Source organism: Halichoerus grypus, chromosome 11 (assembly GCF_964656455.1).
Source record: "Halichoerus grypus chromosome 11, mHalGry1.hap1.1, whole genome shotgun sequence".
NCBI classification, from domain to species: Eukaryota; Metazoa; Chordata; class Mammalia; order Carnivora; family Phocidae; genus Halichoerus; species Halichoerus grypus.
Window position 1 is genome coordinate 110,770,628 of NC_135722.1, and position 15,614 is coordinate 110,786,241.

The 15,614-nt window shown below is 51.8% G+C and overlaps 1 protein-coding gene across 1 annotated transcript in view; it reads left to right on the forward strand.

Moving 5' to 3' along the window:
- Nucleotides 1–15,614, forward strand: part of MMP20 (matrix metallopeptidase 20) — a 47,150-nt gene that overhangs the window by 8,165 nt on the left and 23,371 nt on the right. The window contains exons 3-6 of the mRNA XM_036068516.2: nt 2,491–2,639; nt 4,294–4,419; nt 5,195–5,356; nt 7,494–7,635. Of these exons, the coding sequence (XP_035924409.2) occupies nt 2,491–2,639; nt 4,294–4,419; nt 5,195–5,356; nt 7,494–7,635 (579 nt within the window). The remainder of the gene's footprint in view (nt 1–2,490; nt 2,640–4,293; nt 4,420–5,194; nt 5,357–7,493; nt 7,636–15,614) is intronic.

The window sequence follows — 15,614 nt, forward strand, 5'->3', positions numbered from 1 at the left end:
CCCGCGGGTCAGCTTGGAGGTGGTGGACCCTGCTGCATGCCTGGGCCTGGCACCTGCTGGACAGATGTGGCCTTGCAAACGGGTGGCCTGCGCATGCATCCTAGCCCTGGGGCCTGGCCAACGGTGAGGGGGTTCCCAGGGCAAGAGGAGTCCGGTAGCTAGGGGCGTGCAGTGGGGTGGCCCAGCGGGCAGGTGCCGCCCAGGGCAGCCGAGAGCCAGGCCAGGCGTGGGGCCAGACTTTGCTCTTAGGAAGAGCACAGCTGGCCGAGACCTGGGGACGGGGCGAGGCCGGGCTGCTCCAACAGTCCCCGCAGGGCTCACGGAGCCCTTCCAACAGTCCCCTCCTCACGGCTCACGGAAGCCGGTCTCGAACCTGTCTGGAATTTTGCAGCCAGCTGTTAACCGCCCCAGCCTCTTGCAAGCTGGTCGCTAAACAGAGCCATTATTAAAAATTAAGCTCTTCATCCCTGCAATTAAATAAATTATATTTATACACCAACTATTACGTATTACCTTGTGGATGTTATATGGAATCAAAAACAAAAGGTGATCAGACGTTGCCTCCTGATCACTCTGCCACACTTGGCTACTGTCTGTGTTCATGAGGCCGTTCACCTTTTTATCCCGCGTTGGGAGCCGCGTGCTGCTACTCATCTCTTCCCAACTATGTGGGACCGGGGGGCGGCTTGAAATTACCACCAGGGAGAGCGGTGCAGAATGGGCGTCAGCAAAGCCCTCAGATGAGAAAGTCTGGCCGCGGAGCCTGTTGTTAAACGCACCAGCTCAGCGGCAGGTCCCGAGTCCCTGGGGTCGAGCAAGGGCCCGGGGCCCCGGGGGCTCCTCCTGGCCGCACGCTGGCGGCGACCAGCCTGAGTCCATAAGGTGGCGCTCCGAACACGGTTATCACTCCGCTTGCGCCCAAGAAGGCCACGAAAATCAGGACATTTTGGGGAAGAAGCGCCCCATAAGGAGTTGACCAGGAAAAACGTATATAAATCCATGAAGTCTTTCCCTTTATTTTCTTAAAGTGTATCACAGAATTTTAGTCTGTAACGACGCACAGCATAGACGAGGGGAATCCATCAAGCTGATCGGAGACTCAGAGAAGTGTATTTTGTGACAGGGTTCCCTGGACGGCCCCGAAGCCCCCTCAGCACACTCACCCAGCCCATCCACTCGCCCCTGAGCAGCTCCCCCGCCCCCAGAAAGCAAGCAAGCAAGCACAGAACGCGCTGGACGCTATCCAAGTACTCAGAATAACCTCTTCTAACAGAACCCAGGGGATTAAAATAGACAAAATACAGCTTAGTGCTTATGTGCAGACGTTTGGAGTCAGAACTGGGCTCCAGTCCTGACTAATCATAAAATGCACATCATCATTATCTGTTAAGGTCGTTGTGAAGACGGGGCACACCCGGGCCCATGTCTAGCGTGGAGCATGGGCTCACAGAGTATTTACAGTTACCCCTCTTGTGTCCTGGGTCTCCAGGTGCGGACTCTGTGCTCCTTCCCTCTCCACTGAGGGTCGCTATTTACCATACCCTCTGTGGGACCCGGTCCCTGCCCTTCAGGTCACTAGGATCGCCCCAGTTGGTTCCTGGGGGAGGCAGCCCCACCTCTGTCCGAATCACCCGGGATACCTGTTGACATGCAGGTCTACGGGTCACACCTGTGTGTGCATTTACCCAGCTTCTCAGGGAGTCCTCACAGGGGCTAGAACTGGACCGCCACCCGGAAGGCCTGAAACACCACTAGCTTTTATTCCGGAGTTCATCCGTGTAGCAAGTGTTTGCTAAGCACCTACAAGGTGCGAGGGGTGGATGAGGAGCTGGAGAGCGAAAGCAGGGCAGGTGTCTGCTGCCCAGGTTGGCGCTCGTCCTCATCCAGGGTGCCGGCTGCGCCCGAGGTCCCGCCAAGGCCCCGGGTGGTAGCTCCTTGTCCCTGCCCTCCCTCCGCTTGCTGTCAGGAAGCCCCAGCCCCTGCAGCCTGGGGCAGCGCGTCCTACCAGGACCTCATGAAAGACTCAAGCCAACGCTTCCTCTTTAAGATACACATTATTTTAAGAACAAACATTTCCCCCCCCCCACCCCGGGGGAAATCCCAGGTGGCCTTTGAATAAGAATGTGCAAAACCTCAAAACTCAATTCTTTACAATTGAAAATTTTCAGTCCCTTCTGGGGAAAAAGAGGTCCCTTCTCCATTAAAGCCATTTTAGGGGAAATGGGTTCTTGCTCCTTGTGAAATGACCCCAGGTTATGGTCTTTAAAATTCGGGATAATCTCGTAACAAAGAGAGCCCAGCCATTTCAGTGGCAGGTGATTTCCTGATTGCTCCTCACAGTCCAGTAACGTAGCAAATACAAAAGCAAAACAAGCATTACCGTTTGGGAGAAAAATACCCCCATCGCAGATTCACGTGGACCCTTCCGACTGTTGATTCTGCCTCAGCGGAGGGCTTGTGGAGGAAACCGTGTTCCTTCTGTGTTTGCAGAATCTCCAAATACACGCCCTCCATGACCTCCGCGGAGGTGGACCGAGCAGTAGAGATGGCCTTGCAGACCTGGAGCAGCGCCGTGCCGCTGAGCTTCGCCAGGGTGACCGCGGGAGAGGCCGATATCATGATATCGTTTGAAACGGGAGGTACTTCTTGGGTGTTCCTCCTGATCCACGGGACACACGTCCCCGCGCGTCCCCTTCAACCTTTAATGCGAGCGATCAGTGCGATCCTCATCCACACACAGTGTGATGGGCAGAGCCCAAGGTCATGGCAAGGTCATGAGTGCGTCCCGCCAGGACGTAGACCCGGGGGAGTTCTCAGCATGTCCGGTCGTGCTGGACGGGGCGGGAGAGTGGATCCGCTCCTTCCCGTTGGCTAGGAGGCCAGCCGACCTCGTTCCCGTGGCCCTACTCCCCACCGCGCGCCGCCTTCCATATCCACCAGGAGTCTCCCACCTTGAATCCCCACTGAAGGAAGTCCACGCCACGGAGGCCCTGACCACGCTCCCCCTGCGGCGGGCTGTGGTCGGGACAGCGGCCTTGCTGTCCTGCCCACACCTCCTGGAGCCCCCAGGCCTGCCCCAGCCCACCCACCTCTGCGCCCCCGCTCACCCCGGTCAGAGTGGAGGCCTAACTGGGCGCGGGGCGTGGTGGCCGGCTCTGGCCCTTCCCAGAGCTGCCTGTCTAGGGAGCAGACAAACCAAGGGTCACAACATGCCTTGATTTCTCAGCTTCCAAGTAGCTGCGGGGAGGGCGCACCCCGGCCTCCTCCCGCCAGACGCCCTTGCTAAGGGTCCCGGTTACTTTAAGTCTTGATCTTGAGTTGAGGCTCAGGTCCTGGGAAGTACATGCTCAGAAGCCAGGGGAGAGAAGGTGACGCAGGTCCTGAGTGTGAGCCCTTCAGAGGCGGCCCTGCGTGTGACCTGGCCCGTGGCAGGTCCTGTTCCCCCCGGGCAACAGGGCCACCCCAGTGACGTGGCGGCGCAGCTCATGGCAGCTTTGGAGGCCGTGACGTTGGCATCAGCCTCTCTCTTGACCTTGCCCGCTTGCGCCCTTTCCCCTCCAACACAAGCTGAGCGGGGCTGTGCTGCGTGTCCCTGCGTCCTCAGAGCCCACCATCCAGGAACCCTGGCACACGGCGCACCAGAACCCTGTGAAAAACCGGGAAACGTGGCTTCTACAATATGCCTCGTTTTGTTCTCTCTCCTCTTTTATCAAATTTATAATAAACTGTTAATTAAATATAAGCAAAACAAAAACATAGAAAGTACTAAAAGTTATGATTTTATAGACACCTTTACTGCTTGCATGAGCTTGATACGGGAAAGTATATTGAAATTCCAGAGCAACCTTCTCCTTTTGGTACCTCCGCGCATTGTCCTGCACGGTAGAAACAAAGCACACACATTTGCTCGATGTGCCCTTGCTGTCCTAGCTGAATCAGACAATTGCCCACACACACACATTCCAGCTGTAGGGGCTGCTTGCTGCTTCTTTTGTAAGACATTTGTACACGACGTAGGCATTGCAATAAAACAGTCACAAAAGAACATTTTTTATTTTAAATGCTAACTGTCTTTGAAATGCCAAATATCCCTCTTAATTTTTCAATGGACGATTACTCTTTGACATGTAAACTTCTTATACAAAATGAATATTAGAAAGTAAATCTATTTGTATGAGAAGTGCCAACACTATTAAAAAAAAAAAAAAGGTGTCCATTCCCTGTAATGTGAAGCATGTCCCCAAAATTGCTAGAAGGACTCATGGCTGTTGGCGTTTCTCCCCACCTCTTTAGATCACGGGGACTCCTATCCATTCGACGGCCCTCGAGGGACTCTCGCCCACGCATTTGCACCTGGGGAAGGCCTGGGAGGCGACACCCATTTCGACAATGCTGAGAAGTGGACTATGGGAATGAATGGTATATATGCACAATTCACCATAACCTGGAAAATATTGTACCTTCTTCTGGGCCTCCACCATGAAACCCCGAGGTTCAACGTCCCAAGCCACCCTTTAACTAGGGAGGCTGGCTAGGAAAAACAAGTAAGCCAAAAATCCAAAAGGGAACACCATAAGGGAAAAGACCCACCCTCACGTGTGTTGTAGACCTGTCTGAACTCTGGTTCATGCCTATGATCTCGAGGAGCAGCGACCCCACCTCCCCACGGCTCTCTTTCTTTACGTAGCATTTACTGTCTCTTACATGTACTTGGAAATAGGCTCTGTTCAGAGATGACACTTCATCTCCTGAGAAGTGTGATGGGAATGGGTTTTAAAGTCCCAGGATATCGTGCCCATCGTCTGCAAGTCTTCCCTGTGAAATGTGTGTGGACGACAGGGGGTAGCATGTCATGGCAGGGAACTGGTGAAGCATCTTCAGTCTAATCGGGCTCTCATTGCCCCTGGTGGCTCTAATTAGGTCCTTCTGTATCCAGCATGGCTGACGAGGAACAAAAGGGTTGATTTACATTTCCATCCTTCCCACCCCAAAGCCCCTTCTAGCCAAGGGGGAGAGCGCCAGAGTATCATCAGCAAAGCTCAGCACCCGAATAACCTACCAACCTTTGAAGAATCTGGTTATGAAAAGAAAACAAGTTTACTGTGATTGGGGCATCAATTCTCCTGTTAAGACAGAAAATACTGAAAACAAAACCCCATGTCGATGTTGTATTTTTCTGTCTCCTATTGTGCAGGTTTCAATTTATTCACCGTTGCTGCCCACGAATTTGGCCACGCGCTGGGCCTGGCCCATTCCACAGACCCATCAGCACTGATGTACCCAACGTATAAGTACCAGCATCCCTATGGATTCCGCCTGCCCAAGGATGACGTGAAAGGGATCCAGGCCTTGTACGGTACACTCACTACCCCTCCTTGGCTACTAACCCTGAAAGCCACAGGCATTCGGTCTCCAACTTAGAGAAGGTATGTGTTGCCAGGAGTTACCTGCACAGGTAGAGGTCAAGCTGGGGACCGTAGCCCCACCTGTGCCCTTTTATGAAGAGATTATTTAGCAGCTATGAATACAGCTTTCTTTTCTAAGATGCACAATTCAATTGTACATCTCTCTTCCAGAGCACATTGGTTCCTCAAGAGCCATAGAAAATGCAATCATTTGTCTGGGTTTTTGGTAGTTTGGTTTTGTTTGGGTTTGGTTTTTTTTGAGCATGGGTCAGAATTTAGGTAGCAGGAGAGGATGGGTACATTTTGTAGTTCCTATATGTGGTTCTCACCCGTCTGCAGATCATTGACCTTGTATCTTCCTAAAAACGGTGAGGGTGATGTTAATGCCTACACTGCATGGACGGCCTGCCCCTTAGCACACGGGGTCGGGGGCGTCACCATCCCTCCCAGCGTTTCCCTCCCTGAACGGCGGAGAGAGTTGAGGCTCAAAGACAGCAAGCATCCCAAGATAATCACAATTATCTCAGGAGTTAGCTTTCTAAGTAACTAAGATAACTCTGCAAGTTGTCTTTCAAAGATGATAAAGAATTATTAGAAGCTCTATACCCTGCCTTCCTCACCAGAGGCCCTGAGCGGGAATCCTGGAGCACTCCGACCCTCACGCTTTTGCTTTCACGGATCAAAGGCAGACAACCCCGGGAACCAGGTTTTCCCCTTAGTCTCAGAGGCTGGTTACTCGGCCTTCGCCTGTCGGAGGCTCTCGGCCCCCCTCAGCCCCGAGGGTTGGCCAAGCCCCCTAGAGATGAGCGCACCCTCTGCGGACAGGCCCTGAGGCGAGGGAGACCCATCTCCTCCAGGGCAGCCTTCAGCCAGCTGTCCCCGCTGCAGAGACAGGGTCCATGTGAGCTCTGTCCCGCCTCTGAGTGACAGAGACCGGGGCCGTGAATGTCTCCGTTGCACACACTTGGCTCCCGAGCACCGAGTGGCCCGGTGACAAGGTGAAGCAATTCCCGCGGGCCACCGAGAAGGCCCGAGCCCCAGTGCTCGCCTGCGCCTTACAGATCCTTCCGTACTGGGAGGTCACCGCCATGCTGACGGCCACGGTCACGGGGCCAGGGAGCACACACCTCGCCCACCTCGGGCCACCTCGGACCTTAGCAGGCGGCTTGGCACATAGTGAGTGTTCAAAGACCGCAGCACATTCCTGACCTTCCAGTTTCTGATCTTTTCCCAAAGCCTCACCCCATTGCTGACCCTGCGCCCCCCCAGAGCTTACCCATCTCTCTCTCTCATGGGTCCTCTCTGTGCCTCACTCCCTCTGGGCACCACGGGGACTGACTCAAGAGCAGAGACCCGCGCAGCCCTAGCTCACTTCTCGCCGATGGCAGAGAAGGCCTCAGGAGCACGGAGTGGGATGAAAACCCCCCAGCAGCTCTCCCCAAGGAGCAGGCCCCGCTTTACAGGAGGATCGGCTCACACCTCCGGGGCCTCCTTGCCACAGGAGCTCACTCGGTGTTTCCCGGGTGCCTGATAAAAGGCTCATCCGTGCATGATGCCCGGAAGTCGATGAAAATGATACAAAAACACACAGGGAAGTTGCATCTGATTGAGAACAAAGAATTTAATTGCCGGGAAATAATAAAACAAATAAAAGTGGCAACTTCTAATTAATAAAAAAATAAGAGTGGCAGCTTTTTAAAAACCCCTCTGATTTGACGCCCCTGCAGCTATCGGAGAAGTTCTGTGTGACAACACAACAACGGGTACCATCGTTCTAACAGTTGTGATGTGCCAAGCGCTCTCCCAAGTGCTTCGCAGACTTGATTTCTCAGAACGCCCGCTGAGGCGGGTGCTGTCCTCGGCCTCCCATTCCACCGATGAAGAAACGGAGCTTGGAGAGGCTCACGGATGCGCCCGTTTATCAGGCAACTCAGGGACTAGCGAAGCTGGGATTCGAACACGGGTCCACCTGCCGCAGACAGCCACGCGCCTTGTCACCTGCCATTCAGCCCACGGGGGTCTCTGGGGCAGGAGGGGACACGCGCTAGGTTCCTGGTTCCATTTTGACCAAGTCACTTTGAATCCTAGGACCCCGGAAAACATTCCTGGGAAAGCCCACGGTGCCCCATGCACCGCCTCAAAATCCATCCAAGCCGGACCTCTGTGACTCCAGCTCCCCCTTCGATGCCGTGACCATGCTGGGGAAGGAGCTGCTGCTCTTCCGGGACCGGTAAGCCTCAGGTGCGGCCCCGCGCGAGGACCGTGCGGAGGCGCCATCCTGTGCGGCACCAGGGTGGGGGGCACAGGTCTCTGCAGAGCCACAGAACTGCCCAAACCACCGCCTAGGGGGCAGCTGCCACACTCTTGGCACTGGGCGCCGTGTTCTCCATACTCGTGAGGTCCTTCTAACCCTTTCACTGCAAAGGAGAGATTAGAATCCCCGATTTACAGATGCAGAAAGCAGCTCAAAGAGAGCAAGGTGCTCTGCTGAGGTAAGAGTTTCACTGAGTGGCTGAGTTCAACACCAGCCCAGATTTATCTGATGTCTGTTTTGTCCATCACTGTATCCCTAGTGAGAGCACACAGTATAAGCTCAGTAAATATTCAGTAATGGGGGTTGGGTAGATAGACGGATGGATGGATGGATGGATGGAGGGATGGATGGATGGATGGATGGATCAGAGGGATGGGTGGATGGACAGATGGATGGATGGATGGATGATCAGAGGGATGGGTGGATGGACGGATGGATGGATGGATGGATGATCAGAGGGATGGGTGGATGGACGGATGGATGGATGGATGGATGATCAGAGGGATGGGTGGATGGACAGATGGATGGATGGATGGATGATCAGAGGGATGGGTGGATGGATAGCTAATTCCAAAGTCATCGCTCTGCTGAAACCCCTCTTTCTCAAGGCCCCTTTACTTTTCAGCTGTCAACAAGTCATCAGACAGCCTAGGGAAGGGAGGAATATTGATGGGTATTGGCTCTTCTATAGCTAGAGCTCCTGAAGAATACCCTGAGGTTTGAGTATCTAATACTGTTGTTTTAGGAATGTTTCTTTTGGACTGATTAATAGAAGTTTTCATAGTTCTGTGAGTTGTAAAGGATGGTGAGGTGGAGCTGGTGTTTAAATTTAATGGCATAGGAGGGGCGCCTGGGTGGGCAGTTGGTTAAGCCTCTGACTCTTGGTTTCGGCTCAGGTAGTGATCTCAGGGTTGAGGGAAGTCTGCTTGAGATTCTCTCCCTCTCCCTCTGCCCCTTCCCCCACTCATGCTCTCTCTCTCTCTAAAAAAAAATAAAAATTAAATAAAAAAATGTAAAAATAAATTGAATGGCATAGGAGATTGAGTAATTCATGATGCTGGAGAAGCTGGGATCTTCAGGGACGGGCTGTAGTAATAGCTGTGCTTGCAGCTGTGTGAGTTGATCCGTGGGAGAACTGATCTTTGTTAGTATTTTTATTGTCGTGGACATCACTCAGGGAAATTAAATAGAAGTAAATTTAAGATTAGTGTAATAAGGAAAGAGAGGAAATATAATTTGATTAAGCCTTTCAGGTTTGAAATTAATGTGGAAGTTTTCAGGAGAAGACAGGAAATGGTTTTTGGTGATAATGTCTTCTAGTTGAAGTATGTCTACTAAAAATAATGTTAGTTTTTTGTTGGCTGAGAGATTGATGAATGGTGAGAGGTGGTGAGTAATCACTGGGAAAAACCCACGGAGTTTGGAATATTCATAGAAGGGTGAAGGAGAATTAGATTTTATGTTTTGTGCTCTAAGGTTACGGTCAAGTGCTGGAATGAGAGTGGAGCCCGTTAGACCCTAGGTAGCAGGCATCCTTACGTGAGGAACAGTTGTTGGGGTCATGTTGTGAGAAATAAAAATCCAGCAAAAATTCTTCCTTAAGGCACTTCCTAGTGTGGATCAGGGGAGCGTTATTTTCACCGATTAGAATTCGCATCAACCAGCAAGGTTGTCTGAGCAGGGGGAAGAAAGTAACTGTGGGATTAGACAGCCGCTGGGAAGCAGCAAACCTCGCAGGGCTGAGCGCTCACACCGGACAGGACAGTTCTGCTCACTGGTTCTGATGTGGGGGGTTCTCCCACCACCAAGCAATTCTCAGACTCCAGCTGCGTGCCCTACGACTCCACTCAATTCTGACGCCATCCACCCACCGGCACATAACGTCAGCCGACCCCACAGGTTAAGGGCTCCATCCTACAAGACTGCCCTCCACTTTAGAGGCCAATTCTGACTGACTGGCTGTAAATCACGTTCCCATGAACCCCTCCTTAGGTTTGACTGGTTTACTAGAGCAGCTTACAGAACTCGGGAAACCAGTTTACTCACTAGATTAACAGTTTATTAGAAAAGGATGTAACTCAGGAACCTCCATATACAGAGATGCCCGGAACAGTGGATGGGGAAAGGGAGCGAAGCTTCCATCCCCCCAGGTGCAAATCCCCCACATCTGCATGTGTTCACCAACCCAAAATCCCCAAAACCCCCTTCTTTGGGGTTTTTATGGAGGCTTCATCACAGAGGCATGACGGATTAAATCATTGGCCTTTGGCGACTGATCCAACCTCCCTCCCCTGGCCCTTCCCTGAAGGGGGTGAGGTGGGTGTTGAGACTGCAAGTTCCAACTCTCTAATTACCTGGTTGTGCCCTCGGGTAACCAGCACCCCCCCCCCCCAGCAGGTGCTTTCCAAAAGTCACCTTGTTAACATAACAAAGGACACCTTTGTCCCTCTCGTCACCGGAAATTCCAAAGGATTTAGCAGGCTCTGTGCGGGAAACCAGGAGGACCAAATATATGTTTCCTATTATAAATCACAATATCACAGATGTGTTAGCAGTTTTGATAATTTAGCCTGTGGAGTAAAAGTCTGTAAGGAAAGTCCTCCCTGTAATGCTAGTCTTCTTCCAACAATGAGGTTGTAGGAAAGGGTCAAGCTTTAAGCCCCCTGTTTTATGGATGTCTTGTTCATCGTTTAAGTGACCAGTAACAGACCCACAGCATATAAATAATATGGATTCAAAACATGTCTGTGTGCAGAAGTGAAGGAATGCTGGGCATGGTGGTTAATATCAGTAGTAACCATTCCTAGTCCTAACGAGCTTCAAGTAAAGAAGGCGACAATCTTTCCAATGTCATTTTGGGTGAGAGGGAGACAATCTTTCCAATGTCATTTTGGGTGAGAGCAAACTGCCGTACACACGTGGTAGAGCAGCTAGACAGAGTGCTAATGTTTGACTAGTCACATCATTTCCGGGCATTGGGTAGGAAGGAATCAATAAAAAGACACCTGCTACAGCTATTGTGTCAAATGAAGTAAAGCTGAGACCGGCCCTGGGTCTTCAGTGACAAAGGGAGGTCTCGGGTGAAAGCCAAATCGGGCAGATGTACCAGTTGCAGCTAGACAAAGTACAATTAGTGGAATGAGGTCGTGATTAAGGTCAAGTATGCGGACTTGTTGGAAATCTCATGCATTTACTTCAGATAGCCTCTTCTCTCCTGGTACTCTGGCTCGCAGGGAGCATGGGGGCTGTGTCCATGACTGATTGCTGGGGTCACTTCTTTTCTGAGAGGAAAAGACATTCCAACACTCATCCCCGTTCCTCTCTTTACCAGGGACAGAACTCGTTCACACCAGAATAGGCAGCGGTAGCTCAGGAATAGTATGTCTGAATACTTTTTATTCCTTTTTCTTCATTGGAAGAGTGGTCACTGGGCCCATATGGGGGGGCCAAGTCCCACTGTGGTGGCTGGAGATATAAAGAAGGATCAACACTCACCTTGCCTTTGCACACCTCAGTTACATAAGGGAGTGAGACGTTCAAACACCTTGCCATCATCCTGTGTGCTCACACGACCTCTCTGTGTACATGGGGGGAGAGAGAAAGCTCTCTGGAGTCCCTTCTTATAAGGGCACTAATCACATCAGACCAGGGCTCCACTACCAGGGTCTCATCTAACCCTGGTTACCCCCACACACATACTGGTCCCATCTGAATATCACCATCCCATCCCTCTGGGGGGAAGGGCTTCAATATATGAACTGGGCGGGGACACAGACCTTCAGCCCATAACAGAGTAATCACATTTTTCAACATCTATTTCCTTCCAGATTTTTTTTCTGTATAGAGAGATACAGTCTAAGTACGAGAGGGGATCAGGGATGTCCGCAAAAATGGGATTTTATGAGATGTGCTGATTTATAAACTCTTTTGGCTCAGTAATATCTCATATTTCCATGTCAATGAGTTTTATTTGTATTATATAGATGCATATATTATTCAATGAGTAGATACATCATCACGTGTTCAACCAATCCCATACTTTTAAGCATCAAAACTGTTTCTAATTTTTAAAAATTAGGAACAGCTTGAACTCAATCTTCAACAGTGGATGGACATCCACTTTTCTGAAACGTTTTAGAGCAGAGCCCGGAACCCGGGATTTAGCATCAGGCTCAGTTGGCTTAAATTCTGGCCGTGCTTCTTACTGAGCAGGTGACCCCGAGCAAATAATGTGTCAAACACACAGTGAGCGCTCAATAAACGGCAGGCGCTATATTTAGGAATGAGAATCGGACAATCTGTACAGTGGATTAAGGTTTAGAAACAACTTGAAGTATTTTTTATCATTATTTGTTTTTAATGATTTTTATGGAGACTTATTGATTATTGACTTCCTTTCTCTTATTAGCAAAAAGTAAAGCCAAACAGAATTGGTAGGCATTGACCAGGAGTGATAGGCAAGGCGCAGAGCGGGTGGACCCTGGAGCCCAGGAGCTTCACGCGAGGGCTGGGGGTGTCACCTGTCACACGGCCTAGACTGGCGCAGGGAGTGCTCCTTCCGCGACCAAGAAATGAGATGCTGGCCGCCGTGTAGCACGGAGATTACTCTTGTGCCCGATATCAGCGGCTGTAAGAGGTGCAGAGGAGACCGTGAAGTCAAAGATATTAGGCCCTTATGTACAATTATAACTGATTTCTTTAAAAAAGCAAAAAATGTTTAAAACCCCTCTTATCAAACTATGAGCAATGGCTAGCGGCCACTTGGCCGAGTCGTGGCTGAACATCCTGAGGGTGGGAACAGGAAGGGATCCACAGGGGCAGGAGACGCAGAGAAAGGAGAGGTCGGGAGGGAGGGACGCGGCGACATGAGTGTGTTCAGCCTGTCGCCCAGCCCAGGCGGCTGGCCCCCACAGAGGCAGGGAGTAAGGAGAGATCCCCTTTTAGCCCCGGGTCCGCCGCCCACTCCCCACGGGCCCACGGGTCCCTCTCCGTCCTCTTTGGACTGAGGCGCTCTGATGTCACAGGGCTTCCCTGGGAGCAGGACTTACTGCGATGAGCACTCGATTATCACACCCTCACGAGGGCCCCATGAGGCAGGGATTTCGGGTCCCTTTTCACAAGGACACGGAGCTAGGGAGGGCTGGGGCTGGGACCCACGGCCACACTAGGACCCGCCAGAGCCCGAGCCCCCCGCCCCCCCGGCACTCCTGCCTCCCGAGGTGCCATCCGGAGCCAGGATCCCATGCTCCGTAGCTCTGATCCCCAACCGGCCTACACCAGAAAGTCCCCAAGTGCTGGCAAAGCCTGGACAAAGAACAAAGAATTCTTTCAAGCCACAGCGACAATGCAACCCGCAGATGGCTGGGAAAGCTCGGGGTCTGGCCCGGAGTTCCCCGTCACCGACAACAGCCTGTTGAGGAGACATTCCCATGTGTGGGCGTCACCTGCACATGGGGTGTTTCCAGAGCAGGATGGGGTGCAGCACCTTTCCCCGTCACCGTGAGACCGCGGCCCGCTGTCCACCGCACGTAAAGGTACATGGGTGCATTCCAGCTTCCAGCGCTGTGTTTGAAGACACATGGGCGTCAACTACAGTAAGTTGAAAGCTGCAAATACCTCCCACTTACATGGGCCTGTGTCTGTATGTGGGATGCACGTACGTTCGTTCTTTCCAGTAGATGGGCGGGTAGTACGGCCGTCTCCCATGCCCCAGGCCGTGAGGGAGACGAGAAGCAAGTTGCCCCTCTCAGATGATCGCGGGTTTTACCTGATTGAATTTTACCCATAAAATCAAGCGTATCACAATCAGCAACAGACCTCAGAGGTGCAATAGCATTTTGCACGTGGAATCAGCGTAAAGCCTGCGTCCAAATCCTTCGTGTTGGAGAGAAGAAAGGTGCGCCCGTCTGTGTCTCAGCCGAAGGTGCTCCCGCCAGCCGGGTCTCCGGGTCCCGGTCCAGAGCCGACCCTGTCACTCATACAGATCAGCTCGCCCTGTGCTGGGACGTCCGGGGCGAGTAGTGCCTTTCGACTTGAATGAACTCAGGCCTTCTGACGGGTATGCATTTGAGTTTGTGGGGAAAGCACGGGACGGCGGGTCCTGTGCTTGGGCCTCACCTGCCGGTCACTAAACAGCCACAAGGAGAAGAAAGTTCTTAGACCATCTGGGTGTCTCGAACATGTTGGATAGGCTGGTCCACATTCTGTTTTCCCCTCAAAATATCTGTCAGTCGCTAATGGTCACATTTTGCAAGATGTTATGTATCTTCGATCAGCAGGCAAAGGAAAGCATTTTTAAGGCTTGGCAGGTAGCAAAGGAAGATGAGGATGAAATGGTCCTGAGCGAGTCCCCAGCAGGACTTAGAGGCTCACTTAGTGCAGGAAACCGTGCAAAGGAAGAGTCAAAGAGCAGACGGGAAAGCCAAGGAGGTTTACTGGACACATACAGAAAATCTCGGTGTTAGATGTGCTGCATTCAAGGTGAAGATGATTCTAGCAGGTTCTACAGAAGCGGGCCGGTGCTCGGGGGGGCGCTCAGAGCTGGAGGCTTCACGGGTTATAGAACCTCCCACATGGCGGAGGCAGGGAAAGATCTGAAAATGGACTCTAATAATAATAACTGGCATTTCACGGTCACTTACAATGTGCTGTCGTTGTGCTGAGCATTTTCCCGACACCCCTTTAATCCAGTGGTATCTTCCCCAGCTGGAATTTTAACCCACTTGACATGGGAGCCAGAATCCCTTAATGGAGCCCCACATAAATCGAGGAAAAGAGGATTTCTTTTCCAAAGTGATCAGTAGTGGAGGGCTCCGGGGTGGCTCAGTTGGTTGAGCATCTGACTCTTGATTTCAGCTCAGGTGGTGATCTCAGGGTCGTGGGATTGAGCCCCGTGTCAGGCTCCAGGCTCCGTGTGGAGGCTGCTTGAGGTTCTCCCTCTCCCTCTGTCCCACCCCCTGCTCACGTGTGCTCTCTCTCTGTGTCTCTCTCTCAAATAAATCTTCAAAGTGATCAATAGTGGAAAAGGATGCCGGGGCCATCAGACTGAGGACAGAAGAAAAGGGACAGACTGGCCAGGATGATTCCCATGTGTCATTTCAGAGGAGCTGTGAGGAGAGAGTCCAGGGCCTGAGGAGTGAAGCAGCGAAAGAGCGGAAGACAGGGAGCGCATGGAAATGGTGATACGGACATTCACCTGAGAGTTGTGTTAGTAACAAAGAGAGGTCCGTTTTGATCACAGCTGGAACGGGCAGCAGGGTCCGAGCAGGAGTTTCCCAAACTGGAAACTACCTGGACATGTTGGGAGACAGGACTAGGAGCCGGTGGAGAAACGGAAATGCAAGGGGCCAGGGGAAGGAGGGACAGTACATCAGTCACTCCTACTCCTGGACAGGACTTTTGGAATCTGGCATTTTGCAGGGTCCACGGGTTTGAGCAAAGCCCGCACAACGGAGGGGGACATCGTCCTCCTTCTGTCTCCCAGGGACGTGTCTCTTCTGGTTTTAAGATTGCGTCATGGAAAGTCAACAAGTGGCACTGTATTTGCTTAGACTGAGTCTGGGTTATATGTTAAGAATTCAGACAAAGAGGCAGAAGGTGTATTACGACCCATGATTCATTGTCACCTCCTCTGAGCTCCCTCCTCCTGGCTCGGGGTGGGGCCCTTTACAGGTTATGGCCTATTCACAGGGGCGCCCACAGTCTCCTCCAGTGGGATAAACAATTTAGGCATGCTAGGCACAGCTCTGACTATTTTTAAGCACTGCCTATGCTTGGGTTTTTAATTCTATAAGCTGTGTTTTTCTGGGGCTCGATGAGATGAACGATACATGTTTGATTTCTTGGGCTCTAACGTCTTCTTACATAAGGGGGTTAGTGAAACCCCCAAAACAAGT